We start from the raw sequence: 25,537 nt of genomic DNA, 5'->3' as shown, positions 1-25,537 counted from the left end.
GGTTAGGTCCATAAAAGGCTATTAGCCAGGGGATAGAATTGGTGTCCCTGGCCTCTATTTGTCAGAGGCTGGAGAGGGATGGCAGGAGACAAATCGCTTGATCATTATCTTTGGTCCACCCTCTCTGGGGCACCTGGTGCTGGCCACTGTTGGCAGACAGGACACTAGGCTAGATGGACCTTTGGTCTGACCCAGTACGGCCTGTGATGGACCGGGCCGTGTCTGGGCACAGCATCCGCCTCCCTCGCCTTTCGACGCACGTCGGCAAGGGCCTTCCCATGTTCCAGCTCGATTCCTTCAGTGCCTGCTGCTTTCTAATTTCATCTGCAACAGCATCCCTGGCACCGGGTGGGCACTGCTCCCTTCCCTGCTGGTCATTTCGTATTAGCAAAGACCTCAGTTCCGGCTTAAAAGCTTTCTCTCTGAATTCAGTGATTGTCTCCAATCACAAATCTTCTAGAGCCTCTCGGTCAAGACTCTCATGTAGTTGCTGACTCATTGCAGCTGCTCTTTAACCAATCAAACTCTCTACACCCAAAAATAAAAATAAATAAAAATTTAGAACCGCTTGAGGGTCTGATCCAAAGCTTAATTGACCAAGATCTGAGGATCCTGCCGACTATACCACTGTGACGGACCAGGCCAGGTCTGTGCACTGCTAAGGGTGTTGGCTCAGGGTGAATTGCTCAACACAAGGACACTTTACAGCCCCAGACCAGAGACCTTCCCAAACAGGTCACAAACCAGTCAGACCGCGCAAAACCCCTCAGACACCACAGTTCCCTCTGTGCCCCAATCAGCCCTGGGCCTAACACACAGGTGAGGGGATCTAGAACCCAATCCCACCTACCCCGAATGGGTCTTTCCGGTCCCAAAGAACCAGCCACAAATCCCCGGTCACTTAGGGCAGAAACCTGCCTAGGACAAGGGGCTCTATGGAGGGGGATGCAGGGAATGGAGGAAGTGGGGTCGCCCTTGGGGTCCCTGCCCCGCTGAGAGGCTCCCATCTCTCCTCAGGCAGAGGGGACCAGGGAAGGGCTGAGAGATGGGAGAAGCCTCGGCACCGGGTGAGGCTGCTCCACAAAAGGTCTCAGGTGGCTCCTCTGTGCTCACTAGGCCCTGCCAGCCCCCAGGGAGCGAGTGTCCCAGGGCAGCTGCCCAGTGGAAATGCTCAGTCCCAACAGGCTCTGTCCCTGTTCATTGCAGACACTCGGGGAGCCGCCTGCCTCAGCCCAGCCCACAGCCCTGCTGCTGGAAGCCTTGAAGGCTCTGACGGCCCCCGCCCTGGAGAGCTTTCAGGCGGCAGAGGAGGCGCCGAGAGCCACCGTGTCCCAGCACAGCGCCCGCATGGAGCGAGTAAGAGACGCCCGGCGAGGGGCAGGCCGTGTGGAGACAGGGGCTGGGAGAACTGGCTCTGAGGAAACCGGCCCTGGGGCACAGGGTCAGGGTGAGGGGCAGGTCGGCTCAGCCCCTTTCTAGGAGGCTCTGAGCATCAGTTGCTCCTCTGCTCAATTAAGCCCCATCGCCCGCCGGGGAGGCAGGAATTGGACCCGCGAGACACCCGGGAACTGGAGCCCAGAGCGGCTTGTTGACTTCCCAAGGCTGCGCTGGGGGCAGCGGCAGGGTCAGCAAATGACCCCAGGAGAAGGCCTTGTCCAGGGCCCCTAGAACCAACCTGCCTCGTGGGGCGTGCGGCCGCGTTGCTGCAGTTGGCTCTGCTGGGAATCCTCAGCCAGGCAGAGCCCTGGGCCCTTCGCCAGGCAGGTCTCTTGGGGAAAAGACTCAGGGGTCACGTTCCCGACAGGCCTCTCAACGGGGCCTTTTCTCCCTCGGCCCCACGGCGGTGACGCTCCCGCCCTTCCCCCAGCGCCGTCTGCCGGGGGGGCGGCCTGGCAGGAGGCCGCTCTCGATCAATCCCCCCTCAGCTGTGTGGCTCCCTCCAGATTGGATACGTCGTGGGAAAGATTTTCAGCTGGCTGCGCGACGTCGGGGATCCCAGAGCCAGAGGAGCCGCGCTGGGGACCATCGCCCTGCTGGCTCGCGCCCACCCCCGGGACGTGGTTCCCGCCTGTGTGGCCCACGCGCTGCCATGGGACAGGTAGGGAGAGGCTGTTACCACCTCAGTCCCTGATTTCCCTTCCCCACTCCTGCCAGGGCAGAGCACAGGAAGGGCCTGGCCGGAGACAGGGATGGATCCAGCTCCCTGCTGGGCACAGGGCTGCCCCGGCCTCCTAAGAGAAGATGCCCAGGCCCAGCTCCTGAGGGGACGGCTGCTAAGGGAAGGGAATAAATGCAGAGCTTGTGGAAGGAACTCTCCTGCCTCAGCTTCCCTGCCCCCCAGGGTCTCTTTTGAGAGCCCCTTTCCCGCCCCCTTCCCAGCCTCTCCCTGGGGAGGCAGGAGGAGGCCAAGCAGGGAGGCTCTGATTTTGGTTTCTGACCTTGCAGAGGTGCCAGGGAGCTGTGGAAGGCCGTGGGGGAAGAACCACAGCTCCCCCGGCAGGTGCTGCAGCAGCTGCTGGACGCGCTCCGGAAGAGCCACCGGGAGGAGAGGAGCCGCAGCGTGTCTCTGGCTGTAAGTGACACTGGAGCTGTCCCGTAGGGAACTCACCACTACAGGGAGGATGCTGCATCTGTGGGGGGGAAGGGGGCTTCAACCCCTCTTAGTGTGTCCATCCTCCTTTCACTGTTAAAGGGGGCTCACGGGAACAATTTATTTGGGGGTTGGGTTCCCAGAAGCTGTGCCTGAAACTGCACTCTCCTCAGACCCGCAGGGATTCAGTGTCTGTATTGCTCTTGGGTGGATGGGAGGGAGGGCTCCTGTGCCCTGGCTGGGCGAGACCAGGAGATCTGGTCCAGAGGACGGGGTGGTGAGAAACCCCATAGAGCCAAGAGGAAAGTGTCAGTGGCTTTGCCAGCACTCTGGGAAGCACCCCAAGGAGTCCTCTGTCATAGAGGGATAAGGGATCTTTCGGAAAAGGCTTTATTTTCCACAAGATCAGCGTCTAGACTGGCGCTTTTTTCCGAAAAAGCTCCGTGCCGAAAAAAAGCGGCAGCCATTTTTATGCTAATGAAACGGGGGAGAGTTAAATCCCCACTTCATTAGCAATTGCGATACGTCTAATTTACATCCCTTTTACGAAAAAGGGATGTAGTCTAGACGTAGCCAAACTGTCTCCCTAACTGAGGACTACATGGTGGCAGAGGAGCCAGGGAAGCCAGACCCGAAGCCGGAGCATCCGTGAGAGTGACACAAGCAGCACGGCCTGGGTCCCTACAACTGGGTCACGAGAATCGGAACTGACCTGACAGAAGTTCCCATTGACCCAGGTCAAGTAGTTTGGGATCTTGGGGGGATTTCGTGGAAGAGCAAAGGAGCGATCCAACCTTCGGAAGGCCTGGGAGCAAGTGACAGGCACGAGCCAGACAGATGGTCAACCCCAGAGACGGACCCAGGGATCCCGGTTTCAGATCAGCAAGGACCTTCCTCATGAGCATTAGCCCAGAGCGCACAAGCAGCCCAGTACGACGGGGGAGCGAAAACGAGGACCTGAAACCCGGGATGTGATGGAAAGCCAGTCGCCGGGAGCAACGTGGGGTCTGCACCGACACCGCTTCGACCTCCCGGCATCGCCCCGGCTCCCTGCTGCTTGTGGCGCTGGAGTTACTCAGGCGGCAGAGGGGCAGTGATGCCCCCCCGGTCACGTCTGGCAAGCTGACGGGCGGGGCTAGGCCATGAAGACAGAGAACGGGAAATAACGTCACCCGGACTCTTCCGCCCTTTCCAGGAGGTTCCCATCTGCGTCCATTCTAGGAACAGGAGACGGTTCAGGGGCCATCACATCTCCCTTCCCCCCAGAGGATCTCACCCTCCTTCCTCATAAGCCGCAAGGAAATGGAAAATGGAAGCAGGATGACAGCCAAAGCCATGGGAGCGGATGGGCAGGTGGGGACAGCTCAGTGACATTTCTGTGTCCTGTCTCCAGGCAATGGACACGCTGTACGAGATCCTTTTCCTCTGGGGATACCGAGAAGCCATCCTGGAAATGTTTCCCCAGCTCCTCCTCGTCTGCGTCAGGCAGGTGCAGTACGTGCTGGACCTGTGCCTGCCAGGGACTTGGAGGGGCCAGAAGACATCCAGCGCGGAGGGATCCAGCCGCCTCAGCCCCTTGAGGTAACGGCGGAAAGGAAGGGGAAGAACAGATTTGTTCTGCTCAGCCCCTGTGGGACGTGCCTGGCCCTCTGCTGTGCGTGTCCCTACAGCCCAGGGGCAGTTCTGGGCAGGTCTGTGTGGAGGGAGCGGTGCTGGGCGCCCGTGTGCGTGTGAGCCACACTTGCTCCTCTGACTCCGACCACAGGCCAGGGGCCACGTCGGCACGTCCCCATGTGCTCCCGGCCGAGGGGTCAGGGCTTTTCTCCGTGCCTGTTGAGCCCGCTGGGCCTCTGTCCCACAAGACCCCACCCCAGGACAGCGTGGCCAGAGCACACACAGAGTGCACAAGACCGGCGGGGGGGCCGTGTCACAGGCAGGCAGGACGAGGAGGGGCCCGTGACGCTGATTCCACGGGGACAACCAGGGAACCACCTGGCTAGAAACTCGATGAGTCTGTGGCATGGCCAGGGCCCGTTGGGCAGGGCCGTGCCCTCACACGGTGCTGGGTCCATCTCGGGGGAGGCCGGCTGCTGCTGACCACGCCGGGTGTCCCAGGCCTTGTGCGGTTTGCGCTGCGTGGGGCTGGGGTCGAGTTCTGACACCCGGACTTTTTATTGCCTCTAGCACCTCCCTGGAGGCCGTGAAGACCCTTTTCTCCATGCCCAGATACTGGAAGGAATTTGCCAGTATCCAGTTGCAGCAGGGCTGGGACATGATGGCCTCCCGCCAGCGCTTCTCCCAAGGGGTGGGCTTGATCGCAAGGTAGAGTCTGGGCAATGGGAGCTCAGTGGGAGACCCTCCTCTGCCCCCGCCGGCCCTCTCAGCCCTGCCATGGGAGAGCGACGCTCTCTCCCCTTGGTAACTCCGGGCATTTTCTCTGTCCTGTTCCAGGGCCATGGTGGAGCACCAGACCCCACAGCTCCCTGCGGTGCTCAGAGAAGCCATCGCCGTCATGCAGAGTCAGGAGGAGCAGCCCCAGAGAAATATCGCCCTGACTTTCTGCACCGAGGTGAGATTCCGCAGCCGCCAGGCACATGTGGGTTTGTGCAGAGCAGCTCAGTCCCGTCCCAGGCAGGCAGGCAGGCACCGGGGCCCATCGCCAGCAGCTCGGCAACGCCACAGCCAGCCGGCTCCTCTGCCCATGTGGATCCTAGTGGGGCCGGGCAGAGTGGTGGGGGGCAGGGTGAGATTGCTCCTGGCTGGATGTGCCTCCGTGGGACCATGTGACAAGAGAAGATGTTTCTCCAGCGCCCTGAGGCCGGGCCTCTCTCCTCTCCTTTGCCTGGGGTTTCATTTTCTTCTGCCACGGCTCGCTCCAGGACACGTTGCGATGCCCAGAGATTCCCCTTTCCCTGGGCTTCATTAGGGGCTTGTGCATTAGTCGCCCCTCTGGGAATGGACCATCTCAAACACCAGCCGCTGGCTCCTTACCCCCAGAGATTCTGTGTGGCAGGAAGTGACCAGCTGGCAAAGATGCTGGCGCACGAACAGACCGAGAGGCAGATTTCTGCTCCTGCAGCTGATGTTGATTTTCTCTTTCCAGTTTCTCCGGAGTCCTTCCATCCTCACCACAGTCACCAGATCGGAGCTCCAGGAACAGCTGATGGAATGGACCAAAGATCCCAATCCGGAGATACGGAGGCTCTGTCTGCAGGGCCTGGGCAGTATCATCTTCCAGCCAGAGAAGGTGAGGGGCAGGCTTGCCCAGGTGAGACGTTGCTGCACTGGGAGATAACAGACACATCACTGTTGCAACCCCTGTTCTATGCCGTTACTGAGCAAGCCAGGCGTGAGGTGTCCCTGCTCCCTGGTGCGGGCAGAGCATGGTCGGTGGAGGCAGTGGGGGAGGGGAAGGAGACTCAGGGCGTCGCTCAGGGCAATGGGGGGAGAGTGTCGGCTGACAACAAGCCCAAGCTCGGCAAGGGCAGACGAGTCGGGGGGCGGGGTCAGAGCTCGGGGGGCGGGGCCTGGAGCAGCTCCAGGCAGGCGACAGGGCGACTCTGCTCAAGGGCCAGGGGTGCAAGGCACCTGCCAGAGCGGCAGGAGAACGACTTTCTCCCCCGCTGGGGGCTGGCCGATGGGGGGATGGTCCAGCCCCTGCCCAGGCTCTGTCCCAGGCCAGGCGTGAGCTGCCTTCTGCCTTCCTGCAGGGGCAGTTGTTACGGGCCCAGCTGCCAGGGACCATCGCCATGTTCTGCGCCAGGAACGCATGGACTGTCCTGGAGGCCCTGAAGGACGCGGCAGACGCCAGCTACCTGCTCGCCGGGGAGGGGCTTGGCTCCATCTCCCAGGACATGGCAGTCGGCCTGCGCCCGCTCATTGACCACGTAAGGCCGGGACCCCGGAGAAGCACATTCCCCCTCCCCTGATGTCCTGGTATGACCCTGCCCAGCCCCTCCCCGCCCCCCAGGCCAGCCACACAGCACCCAAGGGGGCCTCTGCCAAGGGTGGGGAGTCTCCTACTCAGCCCCCTCCCTGGCAGAGCCCTTCTGGGAAATGGGGGCGCCAAGCTCCCAGCCCTGCTGCAGCCTCCCCTCCCCCCCTCCTGTGCCCAGCCCCTCCCCGAGCCCCAAGGAGGCAGGCGGGAGCCTCAGGTCCCAGTGCCCCGGGAGGGGAGGCCAGAGCAGCCTCTGTGGCCGGGGACCTGGGCCTTCCCTCAGCCCCCTCAGGCCTTGCTGGGGAAGGAAGCAGGGAAGGGGCGATGGGATGGGAGGGGAGGGATGGGGAAGAGGGACGGGGGGGGAGGGACCCGGGAAGTGCAGCAGCAATGAGGTGAGGATGGAGATTCCTCGTAACTTGCCCCTTTCCACCCTTCACCCCCCCCATGCTCAGTGGCTCCCCTGCCTGGCACTGCACAGGGGTGGGCTGGGTCTCTCTAGGCCGGGCGGACGGGGGAGAAGAACATGGAGAGATTGGCCCCTCTCTGGACTCCAGGCGGCTGGGGGGCTGGGTGCAGGAAGCTCTCCACACACATTGCACCATGGACCTCTGGGTCTCAGCCCTGGCCAGCGCACAGTGTCTGTGGGGCTGCCTGGTGGTTGCGGCTTCCGCGGGCCAGGGCGGGTCCCGGTCGGGGTGCTGGAGCCGTGTGCGATTTGCGGCCGTCAGGCCCCTGACCCTGGGACACGGCCTGGCTCTCACGGGCTTCCCCGCCCCGCGTGTCCTTACCAGGAGAGGGGCAATGTCCGCTCAGCCGCCATCTCACTGCTGGGCACCATGCTGGGCGGGGTGAAGGGCCCGGACAGACCCCGCGTGCGGCAGGAACTCACCCGCTGCCTGCTCCCGCTGCTGCTCCACCTGGCAGACGAGGAGCAGAGAGTGATCCTGGTAAGTGCCCCCTCGGTATGTCCCGGAGAGCAAAGCGCCAGAGTCCCTCGGGCCCCACCCCTCTCCAGAGCCCCTGCCCAGCCAGGGCCATTGGGGACGTGCAGGGAGGCCTGAGGGGGGCCCCTTGGCTCTGACTCTCTGGGATCCCGGAGCCCCGGCGCTGCCGTCTCTGCGAAGAAGGGCCGAGCTGTGGAGATCCCGTCTGGCTCTCGCCAGCCAATGCTCAGCCTCCCCCCCCCCCGAGCAGCGTCCCCTGCAGAAGAAGGGGCAGGACACTCCCCAAGCAGGGAGAGCAGGAGACCAAGGGGCAGGGAGGAGGGGACGCGCCCCAGACGCTCCCTCTCTCAGCGAGGCCCCTCTCGCTCTCCCCTCGTGCTGCAGAGCTGCAAAGCGACGCTCTTCCGCTGCGCCGTGTTCCTCGGCTGGGCCCATCTCAAGAGTCTCTTCTGCAGCCTGGCCTGGGATGGCTCCTCGCGGCTCTTGCCCAGCGTCGGGAAGTGCCTGGTAGGTGAATTCTGTGGGACCGGGGAGCGGTGACCGGGGAGCTCAGGGAGACCTTTCTACCCCACCCCGAGTGCCCAGGGGGATTCTCCCCCGCTCGTCACGCAGGGAGCAGAGGCAGCCCCCCCAGAGGGGCTCGGCCTTTCCTCAGTTGTTTTCCAATCCCACCCTTTCCACTGCCCCCATCTCCCGAACTTAGCGCTGCCCCTGCCACCTGCCCGTGGGCTCCTGCCCCTCTGCCTGTGCCCAGCTTGGAAATGCTCTTCCCCAAGGGCCCGACTCCGGACATCTGGGCTCCTACTGGCTCTTGCCCTGGCTTCCCTCTGTGCTTCAGCGACCCTGGCCTGTCAGCTGTAGGTTGATCACTTTGTCTGGTCTGAGCATGTCTCCTGCTCTGCTCCTAGATGAAGAATTACAAGAGGAACTTCCCCAGATTCCTGTTCCAGGCCTTAGAGTATCTGGAAAGCTCCCAGGCGTCCATCAGACATTCTGCAGCCCTCTTCATCGGTAAGCAAAGCAGCCCCCGGGAGCTGTTCCAGGGCTGTTAGAGTTAATAAAATCTGGACATGAACAAAAAGGGGTTTCAGGACAAGCATCAGCCAGCACCTCAGGCGCCTGCTGCAACTGCAGCTGTGAAACAGGGATGGAACATAGACGAGTTAGTTGAATAAAATATCAGTGCTATTGTGTTTGGGTGTGTGATTTCGTTCCTCCCGTCCCTAGCGTACTGCTGCTCGGTCTGCAGCTTGCCCAGGTAAGGAGTATCACGTGCTCTTTCCTAAATGACTAGAAGTCAAGTTGTCTAAAAGAATTGCACCCGGTGTGCCCTCTGAGACGGCGTGAAATGCTGCTCCGAGCTCTCCATGAACATTACGGGGGAGGGAGAGCTCAGTGCTTCGAGCATTGTCTTACTGAACCCAGGGTTATGAGTCAGTCTTTGAGGGGACCGTTTAGGAATCTGGGGCAAATCTGTCAGGGATGGTGCTTGGTCCTGCTGCAGGGCAGGGGGCCAAACCTGATGGCGTCTCAAGGTCCCTTTGAATTCCAAAGTTCTCTGTTTTACTGCTCAGATTGCACTCTTGTTTGAAGAAATATGGGAACGATTAAAAAATTCAATGGCGATTAATCGCAGGCTTAACCGTGTGCACCTCCCCTTTGAGTTCAATCTCCTTCCCCAATCGGCCTTTCAGTGATTCCTGGGGTCGGATGCTTTCTTCATTGTGTTTTGCATCACACTGAAGGACTGTCTTGAATTTCCCAAGGGCTGTCTTACGGGAATGGCTGACTCTTTAGTAATTTGCAGGGATGACACTGAAACAGTGTGAGCTCCATTCTATTCCTTGTCTGTGTAGGAGAAACCATCCACCATTACTGTGACCTGTTGTCGAAAAGAGTGACTGCAGCTGGTGTCACCCGCCTGTGTGAAGGTAAGGAAATTCCTCTGGGCGTTTGGGCATCTGTGGGCAGTATGAGGCCTGAACACAGATGTCACAGTGTCCCTCTGGGTCTGAGGACAGTGCTGAAGGGAGAAGAGTGGTCTTGCTGGTAGGACATAAGAATGGGAGTCGGGAGCTTTGAGCCACCAGGAGCAACTCTGTGCCTCACCTTCCCCATCTGTGAAATGGGGGTAAGAACAGAAAGGCACTCAAGGACAGCTGGCCAGAATGGAAAAGGACCCTCACTATGAGGAGGCATTAGTAGGAGGAGAAGGATTCTTACCCTGTGTCAGAAAAGTTTGCATTGTCTCCTCCCCAAGGACCTTCACCCAGAGATTGATTCTTAGCTCCTACGGTATCCTGCCAGGCCCCCTGGGAACTCCTTTCCCTGCCACCTCTGGAGCACTGAAGGCGGCACAAATGCACAAAGGGTTCAGTAGAAGTGAGGAGCCTAAACCCTTTCTGCGGATCGGCGCCTGAATGGCAGAGTCACGGTTGTTGTCGTGTTCCCGGGGCAAAGGCCATTGGGAAGCAGAGGTTTTCCAGGCCTCAGTTACAGCAGCTCTGTGGGGTTTCCAACCTGTTTCCTCTTTGTTTCAGCTTTTCAGCAACAGCCTTTAAAATCGGACAGGGACACGTGGCTCATCCTGAACGAACATCGGCAATGGCTGCAGAAGATTGCGAGCCGCGTGTTGGGCGCTTCTTACGACTTGGGAGCGGCACCGACACAGAAGGACTCTTCCTCCTGCCACGGTAGGTACCACAGACGGGAGCAGCTCTTTGGAGCAGGGAAGCAGGTTCCGTGGGGCGAGAGGGGCCGTGAGGGGTGGCAGGAGCGACGCGGCGTCCTGGAGTCACTGGGGGCCTCTCGCGTGGAGCAGAGGGAAATTGTTCCTACCATGGCCCTGCCCCAAACGACCCCCCCCGCCTTTGGGCTCCATGCGCAATGGCCCAGCCCCCCAGCCACAGCTTCTCCATGGGATCCCCTCCGTCAGCAACGCACGGAGAGACGGGGATTCTCCAGGACTCCCTTCGGCCATCGCCAGCCCCAGGGGAGCAGCGGCCGGGGGAGGGGCTGGGCTCTCTCAGGGATGCCGGCTCTCAGGGAAATGGCAAAGGGGGAGGAAGGGGAACCTGCCCTGGTCCAGATTCTCCCCCTTGACAATTGTGTCCTTCTCATCTGTGCTCCTGCCCTGTCTCCTCTGACAGACACCGGCTGAGCCCACCGCTCCCCGGCCTGGCCGGGAGACCAAGCAGCTGGGACACCACAAGGATCCGGAAGGGGCAGAGCTGCACGTGACGGGGAACCAGCCGCGACCGGGACCAGGAGCCGTTCAACCCACAGGCCAGAGGACGCCAAGCCCCTCCCCGGCCCTGCGGCGCGTCCACAAGAACCGAGGATCCGCTCCTGGCCCAGAGACTTGCAGCTGTCGTGGACTTTTGCTTGTTCCCCAACATTTGTCCTGCCCGACACCCCAGGACATGGCTTGTGAGTCACCATCAGACCCACCCATCTCCGGGCCCTTCCCACCGGCCTCTGCCCATCTGGGTGGGTCTCTCTCGTCGTCCGTCTGCCTTCCCACAAACACCAGCGTGGGACCACTCTCCTGGGGGGCACTGGGACTGCGCGCGTTCTGGGGTCCGCGGTGGGGGAGGGGTTGGGGTTGCGCGTTCTGGGGTGCGCGGTGGGGGAGGGGTTGGGGTTGCACGTTCTGGGGTCCACGGTGGGGGAGGGGCTGGGGCTGCCCAGCATTCTGGGACTGGGGTGGGAAGCTGAGGCTGCCCGGCTGCTCTGGGGTTTGCGGGGATGCCAGGGCACCGGGCAGCCTGGGGGCTGGTGTGGGAGGGTAGAAATCTGGGGCTGGGCAGCCACCAGTGTGGGGAGGAGAGGAGAGGGCAGGGCAGGGCAGGGCAGGGGCAGTAGGCTGGTGGGCTTGGGGGGTGGAGCCTTAGGAAGAAGGGGCGGGGCTGAGGTTTGCCTTCCCTCGTCAGCTGTTCGCCCGCTGCCCATGCCTCCCACTGCTCTCTGCCAGGCGGGTAGAGGCCCTGGAGAGAGGGGACGTGCCCAAGCACAGAAGTGCTGTGGTCAGGTGCCCCGGCCACAAGAGACTCCTCTGACCCTCCAAGAAACCCCACAGAGCCCTCTGCCAACTGGGGCGGGTTTCACCCCTCCCCCATCTCAGAAGGCCACGTGGGGAATTCTTGGAGGGGTCTTGGACCCTCTTGTGGTTTTATCCCCGTGGATCTGCCTCGGGAATGGATTTCACCGATTGGTGACGGGGGCGGGGCAGGGACCCATCTCAAAGTGGGTCAGGGGACCCCTCTGAGGACTCCTCTCCTGCCCTCCACCAGTCACTGTGGCCCCTGCCCGTAGGACCAGCGAGGGAGGGGACTGCACCACATGGGGGAGGTGCCGCGGTCTGGGGCCCTGCCCGCAAGAGGGTCCTGTGACCCCTCCAAGGAGTCTCTCCACCGTCCCCTCCCTACCAGTGAGTGTCACCCCCTCCTCCCCGCCTCAGGCCAGCTCAGAAGGGAAACGTGCACCAGTCAGAGCAGCCAGTGCCCGACAGCCTAGGCCAGAAGCCTCCATCTCTGGAGCTGAGCAGCCGGCCGGCACCATCGCCCTGGACGCCCCAGCGCAACAGTGTGAGGAAGAGCCCGTCTCGCTCCCTGGACGTCTTTCCAGAACTCAGCGCCTGGTCCTTCGGGCTGCCCCTCTGACTGGTGCACGTTTCCCTTCCGAGCTGGCGTGGGGGAGGGGGTGACCCTCACTGGTAGGGAGGGGACGGTGGAGAGACTCCTTGGAGGGGTCACAGGACCCTCTTGCGGGCAGGGCCCCAGACCGTGGCACTTCCCCCATGTGGTGCAGTCCCCTCCCTCGCTGGTCCTACGGGCAGGGGCCACAGTGACTGGTGGAGGGCGGGAGAGGAGTCCTCAGAGGGGTCCCGTGACCCACTTCCCAATGGGACACTCTGCCCCCCGTCGGAGGGACAACTCCCAGCCTGGCTGCGTTACACCAGTCACTGGGGACAGACCCGCAGTCACGGCGCGCTCCGCTTAGACAGGGCTGACTCCCACGCACGCCGCCGCAAAGGGGTTAGGGTGGGAGCCAGTTAGGATCCGGCCCATCGGTCAAACCCACTCTCGGGGCGGCGCTACGGGGCCACGTTCTCTCTCAGGTGCGGAATGACCTTTGTTAGGTGCGGCAGGGGGCACAGGGCAGGGGCAGCGGTACTTGTTCTGGCTCGGGGCAGCCTCGGGGGCGCGGCCGGGGATGGAGGATATGCGGCGCGGGGGAATTATCTGAACTCCGGGACTAATAAATGTATCTCTGCTGTAGACCCTGCGTTGCTGTGAATTCCTGTCGCGACAAAGATTGTGTTTGATGTTTGTTTGTCTTGTGGGGTTTGTCTTATTGCTGCCTTGTGCTGTGTTGTGTTAAACACAAATCCCGCGTTAGGCAGAAACGGATTAATAGGCATTGCTGACTGTATCTGCAGAAGCTATTGTCTCAGCAGGGCAGAGGCCCAGCAATGCCAGGCACAGCAGCTCCTGCGCGACGTGGGGACGCTTCTGCCCCAGTGGGGGGGGGGGGCAGCTCTCTGCCTGGGGTCCCGCCCGGCCTGTCTCCTCAGGAACCTCTCAGCAGCTGTATCCTGCAACAAGCCGTGAGCAGCCGTGAGCGTGGGCAACGCAGCCTCTGGCCATAGGACAGGCAGCTCCCTCCTGCAGCCCCTGGACAGCTCCCTCCCGGCCTGAGCCACACAAGAACCCAGGCGTCCTGGGCCAGACAGCTGACCATGTGTGTGTGGGGGGTGACATCTCCCAGCTCATGATCCCCTTGGCACTTCACAGACGTTCCTGAATCCTTCCACCCTGGGCCGTGGGGACTGGAGAGCACCCAGCTCCCCCCAGGAACACCCAGTTCCCTTGCACTCTCCAGACCTCAGCTGGCCGCTGCCTGTCCCTCTCTCTAACCCCTGTTTCTGGGCAGACTGCAGTCCCTCCTGGCCACTCCTACCTGGCAAAGGGTGCAGACCTGCTACCTCTGCAACCCTGCCTTCAGGCCTTACGGCCTGGGGCTTCGCCGGCCCAAGCCCTCCCAGCCTGCCATGTCTGCTGTCGTATCTCGGTGTTTTGTACCTCGGTACCTTCGGTGGTCTGGACTGTCAGTGTCAGCGTCGTCTGGTCAGGGTCGTCCTGGCGCGCTCCTGACAGGACCTCTACTCCGTCGGTGATAATAAACTCTCGGCTGCGTGCGTAACAGTCGGTACTCCCTTTATCTAGCGTGTTAGACCCCGTGCACTTGGGTCAACACAAGAGATCTCTGAGAGGCCCCAGAAACGACAGACGCAGGCAAGGTTTGAAATCAGTCGAGCAGGTTTATTGTCAAATGCGAAGCTCTACCAGTTGGTAACACAGATCAGTACAATGTGACACCACTGGGCACTATGGCCCGCGTTGACACGGTACCAACACCGGGCAGGCCTATTACCATATATCAGATATTAACAGCACTTAGTCAAAGTTAAGATACTGCGCACTCTGTAAGTTTAGGCGGCACCTAGTGCTCCCCCCCCAAGGTCGGCCGGAGAGCACCCTCTGCGGTGTCCTTTTATAGACAGGTACAAACAACTTACATCATTTCTTACGTACCAGGTTACCACCCTCTGTTGCCTAGTTACCACCCTCACTGTATGGAAGGGGGGCTCACTTACTATCCTTCATGCTGTCAATTTTGACCCGGTCCTGAATCTAGGTCGGTCTGTGCATTAGTTTTTAGGGAGTTTTCGTACCAAGACATTTCTTATTCAGATGTTCCATTACTCCCCTTTGGCTCTCAGTCTGTACCCAGTGCCTCCCTGTGTCCTTCCATGCTCAACCTAACTTACACAATCACACAATTATCAATAGGGCTTCTTTCTTGGCTCCTGTGTTACTAAACCAAAGTCTTGCTCACTAGATTGCAGGCCTGTTGCTGTTTCCGTGTTGCAGGCCTTAGGCCTGCTGACTCCATATCACTGACCCTCAGCTTACTACATCTGCCTCTCTCAGCCCCGCCCACCACGGCTGCCTCTCGCAGATCCACAGACAGACCTTCCAGGACACAGGAATCAAATCCTCACCTTACAAGAAGTGATTTTTGGTACAAAACAGGAGAGAAACGTGATAAAGAGTACTTGTTTCCTTGATGTTACAGAGCAACTGAGGAAACCGAATTAAAACAGAAAAAACCCTCTGGCACAATGCTCATTTTTTCGGGAAGAATGGCTCTTCCGCAAGAGGGGGGGTTTTCACATCTACACAGCTCCTTTTTGTGTAAAAGCCTCTCGTGCAAAAACTGTTGCTAATTAATTATGCAAATGAAGCGTGGTGATAGTCTATTCTGTGCTTCATTTGCACAAGCTTTTGTGAAGAAAGGTTGCGGTATGGACGTAGCCAAAGAGAGCAGGCAGGGAACCTAAATCCAATTCACATTTCAACCCTCTGTCTCGATTGGTTCTCCTGGCCCCCTGGCTGACACCTTTGCTAGGTACCTGAATTAACCCTTTAATCAGCGGGTGCTGGTCAGCACTCCTCCTGTTCATGACACCTTCCCATGGGCCCGCCTCCATGTCGTAGAGCTCAGCAGTTTGGCATTGGCCCCTTTCCTCTGGTGCAGCCAGGTGAGGGGAGAGTGGACGGTTACACTGTCAGAGCCTCCCAAATAGCTATCTAAGGGTTGGAGATTGTGTCCAGTTCTGGGCATCACATTTCAAGAAAGATGTGGAGAAATTGGAGAGGGTCTTGAGAAGAGCAACAAGAATAATTAAAGGTCTAGAGAACATGAGCTATGAGGGAAGGCTGAAAGAATTGGGTCTGTTTAGTTTAGAAAAGAGAAGATTGTGGGGGGGACAGGATAGCCGTTTTCAGGTATCGAAAAGGGTGTCATAAGGAGGAGAGAGAAAACTTGTTCATCTTTGCCTCTGAGGATAGAACAAGAAGCAATGGGCTTAAACTGCAGCAAGGCAGCTTTTAGTTGGACATTAGGAAAAAGTTCCTAGCTATCAGAGTGGTTAAACACTGGAATAAATTGCCCAGGGAGGTTGTGGAATCCCCATCTCTGGGAATATTTAAGAGTAGGTTAGATAAATGTCTATCAGGGATGGTTTAGACAGTATTTGGTCCTGCCATGAGGGCAGGGGACTGGACTCACTGACCTCTCGAGGTCCCTCCCAGTCCTTGTATTCTATGATACTATCATCTGGTGGCGCGTTTTTATTCATCAAAGGGCCAATTAAGGTGAATCGAACATATGACCAATTTATGAAGGGTAAATTTACAAAATAGGGGATTCAGCGGATATTAAAAAATGGTTAACGACAACCAATAAACAGTACAAGCGACGAGGAGTCCTGTGGCACTTTATAGACTAACTGAAATGTAGGAGCATAAGCTTTCGTGGGCAAAGACCCACTTTGTCAGATGCAAACAGTACAGTAATCAATTCCCAAAAATCACAAGGAAAAGGAAAATTTCGGCTGAGTCCAATTGGCATGGTCAGTGTAATAACCAAAGTTTATAGCAGCCTTCTTGAAAGTTCCCAGACTGTCGCTCAGGAGCTCAAATCTCGCAGCTCACCGAGAGCTTTGAGAGGAGCCCTGAGAAGAGCCCTCCGAGTCCTCTTCCCTGCCGATGGTAAGTAGTTCTCAGGGTGGCTGGCGATGGTCTTCAGTGGAGTCTCCCGTAAGGCTGCAGTTGTCTTGATCCGGAGTCTGATGTCCTGTGAGGAAAACCCCGCGCACCCTGCCTCTGGGACGGACATCCCCAAACTGTCCAGCTATCGGCCTTTTATCCCGTCTCAGGCGGGAAATCCCTGCGAGGGAAACCCCTCAGAGTCTGCCCCTGCTAGGGAGACCCTGTGTGTGAACTTCTGAGGTAAAGCCAGGTCAGACTGGACAATGTGTGTTTGTGAGAATGACAGAGACACACACACTGAGAGTGACAGAGATTTGTGCATTGCCGAGCTCCCTCCATCCCCTGCTCTCTGTGTGGAGATAGGGCATAAGAGTAGAGGGAGGGAGGAACACCCTGACATCAGAGCCCCCCCCCTTCTCCTTCCCACACCCTGCACAGCAAGCAGGAGGATACCAAGGGGGCAGCTTCAATGCAGAAGGCAGGAGCAGCATGAAAATGGGGAGAGGAGCAACTGAAGCGTTAGCCCTTGAGAGCTTCCTGGACAAACCAGCCAGGATCATCGGCCAGAGGCTCTGAGATCTGTCATTAGACCCCGATCCACTGCTCGGTGAGCACTGCTCGACTATTTCTGCTGCTGCCGCTTCTTCTGTTGCTGCTCCTTCTCCTGCCCCTGCTTGTTTTCATGTTTCTTCTTCTGTTTGTGCTGCTGCTTCTTTGGCTACTTTTTCTTCTGTTGTTTCTTTTGCTGATTCTTCTTCTGCTTTTGCTCCTTCTTCCTCTGTGGCTGCTACTTACTCTGCTGTTGCCTCTTCTGCTGCTGCTTTTCTTCTTCTTCTGGGCTGTGTCTACACTGCACCCCTTTTCCGGAAAGGGATGCAGATGAGACAAGTCGGAATTGCAAATGCAGCGGGGATTTAAATTTTCCCCGCTCCATTTGCATGAACATGGCTGCTGCTTTTTTCCGGCTCGGGGCTTTGCCGGAAAAAAGTGCCAGTCTAGACAGGGATCTTTTGGGAAAAAAGCCTTTTCCGAAAGGTCCCTTATTCCTCTTAAAATCAGGACACAGCCCTGCTGCTGCTGCTATTTCCTCTTTCTTCGGCTGCTGCTTCTTCAGCTTCTCGTATTCCTGCCTCTGCTTCTGCTGTTCCTGCTGCTCTTTTCTTCTTCTGCTGCTGCTGCCTCTTTTCTTCTCTGTTTCTTCTACTGCTTCTGCAGCTGCTGCTTCTTCTCTGGCTGCTGCTGCTCCTTCTTTTTCTGTGGATACTTCTGCTGTTGCTACTATTGTGCTACTTCTTCTTCTCCATCTGGTGTTTGTTTCCTGTTGCTACTCTTTCTGCTGCTGCTACTTCTTTTTCTGTTCCTTCTTCTGCTGCTCCTTCTGCTGCTGCTGTTGCTTCTTCTGCAGTGCTGCTGTTTCTGCTGCTTCATCTGCTTCTATGGTTCCTTCTGTGGCTGCTCCTATTTGTTTTTCTGCTTCTCCTTCTTCTGTTTGTGCTTCTGCTTCTTCTGTGGCTGCTGCTGTTTTCTGTCTTCTGCTGCTGCTGTTTCTACTTCTCTCAGGGGATGTCTACATTTGCACCCTAGTTCGGAGTAGAGAGGCAAATGAAGCATACCGAAGTTGCTAATGAAGTGTGGGATTTAAATATCCCGTGCTTGATTAGCATATTTGCAGCCGGTCGCCATTTTAAAATGCCAGTCGCCCAATTTAACTCACCGTGTGTAGGCACTGTAGTCCGATTTAAAACCCTTCCCTCCATTTAACCGTTACTCCTCATTGCACGAGGAGTGACAGTTAAATCTCGCGCTTCATTAGCAACTTGGGTATGCTTCATTTGCCTCCCCCGTCTGAACTAGGGGACAAGTGTAGACACACCCCCACTCAATAAGGAGCAGCCAGAGATCATGACGCAGGGATGATCCCCAAAGCCTTATTCTGCCCCTCTAGTGGAGCTGGCGGGAAGTGGGGGGGGGAGGGGTGACCCACAGAAATTAGGAGCTTGCTGGAAGTCTCCAGAGAGCTGTCACCTCTGCACCTGGGAAGGGAAGGGGGAGGGGCTGGCTCCTCAGGGGCTGGGCCTGGGCATCTTCTCTCAGGAAGCAGGGGAAGCCTTGTGCCCGGCAGGGAGCTGGCTCCATCACTGTAGCCATCTGGTTCCTTACCCCGCTCTGCCCTGTCAGGAGGAGGGGAAGGGAACTCGGGGGCTGAGGTGGTAACAGAGCATCTCCCTCCCTCCCATTTAACACTCCATTGGCATCCACTGCAAAGTGTGGGACACTTCCGGCCCACGCAGCCTCCTCAGCACCTGCCCTGCTATCGACAGGCACATTTGCCTTCACTCTGCCTCCTCTGCCTGTTCCAGTGCGAGAGGAAACTGCAACATCCTCTGGGAGGAGGGTCCCAACTACGGGATGGTTTCCCTCTGCTCCCATTGAATGCTCTGTTCCCTTGAGACTTTCATCCTCCTTAAGAGCACTGGGGCTCTCAGACTGGAGGTGGGACAGTACTACTGTGTCCTGGAAAGTCTCATCAACATAGCTCTCTGCCTCCCTTAGCTCCTCCAGTTCAGGCACCCTGGCCTCCAAAGCACGAAGTCGGTCTCTGAGGGTCAGGCGCTCCTTGCAACGGGTGCACACATACGCCACCCGCCCACAGGGCAGGTAATTATACATGTTACACTCGACGCAATAAACAGGATAGCCCCCACTCCGCTGCTGGGCTTCTGTCTCCATTTTTCTAATGAATAAATTTAAGTATAAACTGGGATTCTTTTTAAACCTCTGGAATATAGATTATTATACAAGTTATGTTTTAAAGAAGGTCAGAAGTCACTAGTGCCCTCTAACCTCCCCCTCTAAACTCCCTGTTAGCTGTTCCTGTTCGCAAGCTCCCTGGGCGCTGAGTCACAGGCATATATAGCTCTGGTAGCCCCTCCCCCTGACTGAGGCTCAGCCAATTAACAGAGGCTTCTAGGTTTCAAACCTTTTAGAAGCTCCTTCAAACAAACAAACAGACAAACACAAGCTCAGCACACAGCAAATAACTCCCCCCCACACAAACACACACTCCAGACAGCCACTTACCACAAGGGTCCGGCTTTTACTCCTCTTTTACCTGGAGAACTCCCTCTCCAAACTCCCTGTTTGCTGTTCCTGTTCGCAAGCTGAACAGGACTTCATTTGACTGCGTACTGAAATGTTTCTGTGTTTGTCAAGTAGCTTGCTAATGTTTTCAGTGCCAAAATCATCCCTGATTTCATGTGGGGGAAGTGAGGCAAAGAAAAAAGCTGCCCATTCATTTAGTTCATTCTCTGGAAACCTCTTACTCAGAGGCTCACACAGCAGGGAGATGAAACGTAGAATAGGTTCACTGCTGAACTGGTCATCGGTTGTGGTTGATTTGATTTGATTTTTCACACTGTTTCTGCAAGATCCTGTCCTCTCAGCCTGCGGCTCTGGGCCCTTGCTAACTGCACAGCCTCACACGTTGTCAAAGAACCTTTCTGGGAGCATTTAGTCAGTTCTGCTAATTCACGTGAGACCTCATTTAATACAGCTGCAGTGACGTGGCAATTAGTGTCATGGAACTTAGCCAGGCAGCACTTTGCTATTGGGTCATTATTTTTTGAGATTTCCTGTTCCAAATAGTTAAGAAGGGGCTCCTAATCACACAGCAAAGCACTTCCAGCAAAATGTCTAGGTGGCTACCTCACTTCAGTGAGAGGTTTCAATGATACAGTCTCATTTTCTGTGACATTTGCTATTTCCTCAAATTGTCCTTTTCGGACTGAGGAACTGCAAAAGATTCTATAAACGGTCTTCAAAAGGGTCTCTCCTGTCTTCAGCACTGGCACTTGGTTCCACACATCAGCTAAACCCAGGTCTTCTCCATGGGCCAGGCAGTGTTGTGCTGTTAAATGTGGGATGCTCTGCTTGAGTTGTCTGGCAACACCATTGTTTTTCCCCCAGCACGACTGAAGCACCATCTGAAGTGAACATCGCTGTTTTCATCAGATCCCGCTTATTCAGGGTGTCAAAGGCTTTGAGAGCAGCTGTAACAGCTTGTGCATTCCAAGCAGATAACTGAATCGTTCCACCAAACACAGTCTTCTGCCCTGCACATGCTGCAGCTCTCAACTTGAAGTCAATGAAAAGCAAGTTGGTGACAGAAATACCTGTGCTCTCATCAGTAATAAGTGTATTGTAGGATGACAGGCGAATAGCTGACTTGATTTCTGCACAGACAACACTGATGATTGACTCCAAAACCACAAAAGCAGAGTTTTTCTATGCCAGCTTATACATACTGGTGCTTTCCCATGTGGTCATTTATATTTTGCGCGTTTCTGTTCGGGAGCTGTTCATTTGTACGGGAAGCAGAAAGTTATCTGTGAGAATTTTTATTTTTTCTGGCTTTAAATGTTTTCTGTCCTTCAGTTCCAGCCTCTTCTGTTTCTTTTTTGTGTTTCTAAGAGCATCCTTCACAACTCACATCCCAGGGGAGGAGAATTCCTGCTCCTAAGAATATGTGCAGCAGATTCACGACTTTTGCTTGATGAATCCTCTTCATGTTGTCCAAGGGCTTCCCCCGTCCCACTTGTGGCCTGCGGAGAAGTGGCTGCATATTCTAGTCTGAGTCCAAATTTAGCAGGTCAAGCCCACATCAGCACTGTACTGGAATATGTCCCCCCTCTGTACACAGATCTGGCCTTGAGATTGTTGAGATTCTGCTTCAACTCTTTCATTCAGCCATTCTCCTTTGACCGTGGGGCAGCATTTCTTCTTAGGGTTTGCTCCTGTGGTGGTTGATGCTCTTTGCCTTCATTAACACATGACTGTTAAAAGGTGCAGAAGGGCTGGGGAGTCATGTAATATCACGTATTCTGCTCTTAATTAAAAATCCTGTAGTCCATGGGATATATACAGCTTGTATTAAAAAGAGTCTGCCCGAGAGTGCTGCTGTGATAACTAACTCTGTTGCAGGCAATGATTAGAGTCATTGAACACTAGGACTGGAAGTGACTCAGGAGATCAAGTCCCTCCCCTGCACTCACGGCAGGACCAAGCACTGTCTAGATCATCCCTGGCAGGCGTCTGTCCAACCTGCTCTTCAGTATCTCCAGTGATGGAGACTCCACAACCTCCCTCAGCAATTTATTCTAGTGTTTAACCACCCTGACAGGTAGGAAGTTTTTCCTTATGTCCAATCTAAACCTCCCCTGCTGGAATTTAAGTCCATTGCTTCTTGTCCTATCCTCAGAGGCCCAGGAGAACAGTCTTTCTACCTGCTCCTCCTGGTAACACCCTTTTAGAAACTTGAAAACTGCTCTCATGTCCCCTCTCAGTCTATACTTTTCTAAAGTAAACAAGACCAATTCTTTCAGTCTTCTGTGACGTAGTGGGGGTACCTGGCTGGTTTCTATGCTGCTGGCTCTGGGGTAACCCCCACTGGCTGCCGTGGGTACCACGACCCAGCAAAACAGGATGAGTCACTATGCAAACCAGTATGGCCAGACACCCTCCATGGAGAGGAACAAAGGGAGGTGGAATGCTGCCCTGGCTGGGGGGCAGGGCTGGAGGAGAGTTAGTTAGTTGCGGGCTGGAAGCATGGAGGAGACAGCCTAGGGAAAGGGGCTGGAGTTTAGGGGCCCAGTCTCCCACATCTCAAGGGGGCCTGAGGCAGCCTAGCCCAGCTCTGTGACCAGATTACATCTGTGCTGTGCTGTAACCTGGAGAGGCAATAAACTTCCTCTATTCCACCGGCTGGTGCAGTCTGTTTGTGCCATTTCGGGGTGCAGGAGACGGGGGACCCCCAACGCGCCGTCACACTTCCCACATGAACCCCGGTAAATTTAAATCCCGCCTTCATTTGCAATTTCGAAGTGTCTAATTTACATTCCTTTTTTGAGAAAAAGGATGTAGTTTAGACACAGACAGTCATTTTTGTTGCTCTTACATGGACCTCTTATATGATCCCTTTCTCCAGTGCTCCTTCCTACACAGTCGCTTCCCATTCTGTATGTATGAAACTGAGTGTTCCTTTCAAAGTGGAGCACTTTGCATTTGTCCTTATCAAACTTCATCCGGTTTACATCAGACCAGTTCTCTAGTTTATCCAGATCATTTTGAATTCTGATTCTGTCATCCAAAGCACTTGCAACCCCTCCCAGCTTGGTATAATGTGTAAACATAATAAGCGTACTCTCTATGCCATTATCTAAATTGATGATGAAGATATTGAACAGAATTGGTCCCAAAACAGACCCCTGAAGAACCCCACTTATTATGCCCTACCAGTATGACAAGTGAACCATTAGTAATTACTTTCTGAGAACAGTTATCCAGCAAGTTTTGCACCCACTTACGTTGTATTTCATCTTTTTGGTAGTTGCCCCATCTAGGTTGTATTTCCCTAGTTTATTGATAAGCAGGTCATGCGATACTGTGCTGGATGGGGAGCAGATGTGGTAAAATCATTCCAATGGCGGCGTTTGTCCCCACTTGCTATGTATTGGTGCTCCATGGGCAAGGATAGAGGTGGTGGATGCTGAGCACCAGAAATCTGCCACATTGGACAAGGGGGTGCAGCTACTCTGGGGTCTCTGGGTACAAATAACTGATAGCAAAATCAATACCACTCTCCAGAAAACCCACTGACTGCTACACTTACCTACACGCCTCCACCTTCCATCCAGCACACACCATTCCATCCATTGTCTATAGTCAAGCCCTTAGGTACTATCACATCTGCTCCAACCCCACTGACAGACCAAAAACTTTAAGATCTCTACCAAGCATTCGTAAAACTCAATTACTCACCGGTGGAATAGAAACAAATTGAAAGGGCCAGACAAACTTGCAGAAACCATCTACTTCAAGATAGGCCCAAGAAAAGCTAGTTAAACTCCAACACATCAGCCACCTACACCCTACTCTGGAACAGGATACTACACTCTGAGAGGCCCTGGGTGACAGACCTATACTCTCTAATAGACAACCACCTAACCTCAGGAAGATACTTACTAACAACCACATGGCACAGCACATCAATACTAACTCTGGAACTTTCCCTTGTGACAAACCCCATTGCCAGATTTGTCCACATATCTACTCTGGGGACACCATCACTGGACCTAACTATGTCAGTTATACGATCAAGGACTCATATTCCTGTTCATCCAGCAATGTGACTTATGCCATCATGTGTCAGCAGTGTCCCTCTGCAATGTATATTGACAGACTGCTCAGTCACTTTGCCAAAGAATCAATGCCCACAAATCTGACATCTTCCAAGAGAAAATCCTATTCGTCTACATTTCAGTCTACCTGGGCATTCCCTTAGAGACCTGACAACATGCATCTTACTTCAGAAAGACTTTAACACTAGATTACAGAGAGAAACTTCAGAACTTTCATTCATGCTTAAATTTGACAGGTTACAAATGGGCCTTAAGAAAGATGCTAGTTACCTACACATTACAAAGACAGCTTCCCCAACTATTGATAGTCCTAGTAACTGCTGATTAGCCACTCACTGACTTAAAATAAGCTATTTCCTCCTTCCCTCTCCCCCGCCCCACCTTTTGTTCTACAATCTGATTTGTTAGTTTATAATGTGCTCACCCTCTTCATTGTATTCCGTTGTTATATATGGTCACGCCAATTCTCTTTCAGAATAGGATTTGGCGAAGTGGGTCTGGCCTAGGAAAGCTCACCACCTAACAACTATCTTGTTAGTCTTTAAAGTGCTATTATATTTTTCCTTTAGTTTTACCATGCTACCACAGTGCATTTGCTAGACCTGTGCCTTAGGGAAAAGAATTGACCCATAGTGATTCAAAAGTGACTTTGATTCCATTTCGCTTCCTGTACAAGTCAGTCACACTTTGTTTGGCTCCAGTAACCCTATGTCAAATATTTACTAGGCTCTCATCAGAATCAACATTACAGCTGGGCAAACCTCTCCATGCAAACCCTGTTTTTCACTTGCTTACAAGTTGTATGAAACATCCCGGGTTCAGCCAGGCATAGGAACAAGCCTCTATTGCCGTCTGCCTCTTGTCTACACTTTTGCAGCTTCCTCAACAACGGCTGGTCTGAGTCCCATGCTGGCCACAATCTCCTGTCCCTCAGGATACTGATGCCCCCTCTATGGCCTCCTTGAGACCCCATCATTGAGATTCCCATCTAGATGTAGAGGCTGAAGGAGATGGACAATTACAGGGCTCTCCACTAATCTCCCCTTTCCAGACTCCAGCATATAGTACGCTCAAGGCTCCAGCTGACTTCTCAATTGTACACAGATCTACATCCGATGTATACCCATCCCCAGACAGAACCTGAAAAGGCCAGGTGCCAGGAGAGCTCTTTCAGAGTCATCACCTATGTGTTTCAAACCTCTGACTTCCTCTGCATCCCTTTGTACCTCTAGCAGTAACCATAATCGCAACACAGTTCTGCAAGAGCCTCTCTCGCTATCTTCTGTTTCTTTTTGTGACCTCTGTAGTTTATTACAGAATGTTAGTCTAATGCATACAGGATCACTTCATGATATAAAACATAGTTACATGTTTCCAACAGAGTATATGCTCAGTGCTGTATAATATCCAAAAATTAACTGAAAGCTCTTTAACTTGGGGATTCTCTACAAAATAGATATCCTGTGGATCATTGGCTTTTAAATTTAAAACAGTTTTGATGCTGTAATGCAAGACCCAAACACTAGGTAGAGCAGCTAGCACAGAAATATTCTGTTCAAAATAGCAGGTTAAAATGAACATGTTGCACTGTGGTGGAAGGAGAACAGCAAAAGATTTTTAGCATTTTAAGTTTTTCCATGAATCTGTTAGTTTTGCTTTATTCTACTTTACTATTTCTACATTAGCACTCAACAAAAGAGGGAGAAAAGTAAAGAAGTAAATTGTATTTCCCCATGATTTCAAAGTAACACATTTCAAAAGTTAACATTTGTTTTCAAACTTCAAGAGGAGGAAAACGTCAATGAAAATAGCACTTTTCAATCAGCAGAGAATAAATACAATATATTTATTCTCTATCTCAGATGGTTTAATTTGCAGATTACTGTGCAAATTACTATATTTCTAATTATGCTACACAACTAAAAACATTAGCGCTAAGTGTGGCTGCTTCATATACCCTGTTTCTTGTTCCTTACCTTAGTCTCATCTTTTCTGTCCTAGGACTCATGAATTAGAAAAAAAAATCAGCTGGCGAAAAACCCTCAGAGATTATCATCTGCAAAAGAAATTAATAGAAATTCTTCCAAAAGACTTAGAAATTATCTTGGATGAATCAGTCTCCCAATCCAGTTTCATAGAGGAGGAATATGATCTCTTGGATAAAACAGAGGAGGACCCCAAGAGGAAACACTGTTGATTCTGATGCAGGAAGTTTTATTTCCAGTGAGTGAACAAGGCATCCAAATAGA

General features: G+C 54.6%; 1 protein-coding gene across 1 annotated transcript; it reads left to right on the top strand.

Moving 5' to 3' along the window:
• The first annotated feature begins 5,045 nt into the window (after window positions 1-5,045).
• On the top strand, window positions 5,046-25,485 carry LOC142831190 (maestro heat-like repeat family member 5). Its single transcript, XM_075940724.1, has 5 exons — window positions 5,046-5,159; window positions 5,694-5,837; window positions 6,301-6,477; window positions 8,702-8,732; window positions 25,364-25,485. Exons 1-5 carry the CDS (start codon window positions 5,046-5,048, stop codon window positions 25,483-25,485), a joined length of 588 nt encoding a protein of 195 aa, XP_075796839.1.
• Window positions 25,486-25,537: the final 52 nt, after the last annotated feature.

Source organism: Pelodiscus sinensis, chromosome 12, assembly GCF_049634645.1.
Source record: "Pelodiscus sinensis isolate JC-2024 chromosome 12, ASM4963464v1, whole genome shotgun sequence".
NCBI classification, from domain to species: Eukaryota; Metazoa; Chordata; order Testudines; family Trionychidae; genus Pelodiscus; species Pelodiscus sinensis.
Note: the sequence above shows the minus strand (reverse complement) of the source record. Positions and strands in the feature narration are given on the sequence as shown.

Coding starts and splice junctions, on each gene's coding strand:
- LOC142831190 (XM_075940724.1), top strand. CDS start 5,046: ATGGTGGAGCACCAGACCCCACAGCTCCCTGCGGTGCTCAGAGAAGCC. Junction 6,478..8,701: donor TGCGCCCGCTCATTGACCAC/GTAAGGCCGGGA, acceptor TCCCGTCCCTAG/CGTACTGCTGCTCGGTCTGC. Junction 8,733..25,363: donor TCGGTCTGCAGCTTGCCCAG/GTAAGGAGTATC, acceptor AGAAATTAATAG/AAATTCTTCCAAAAGACTTA.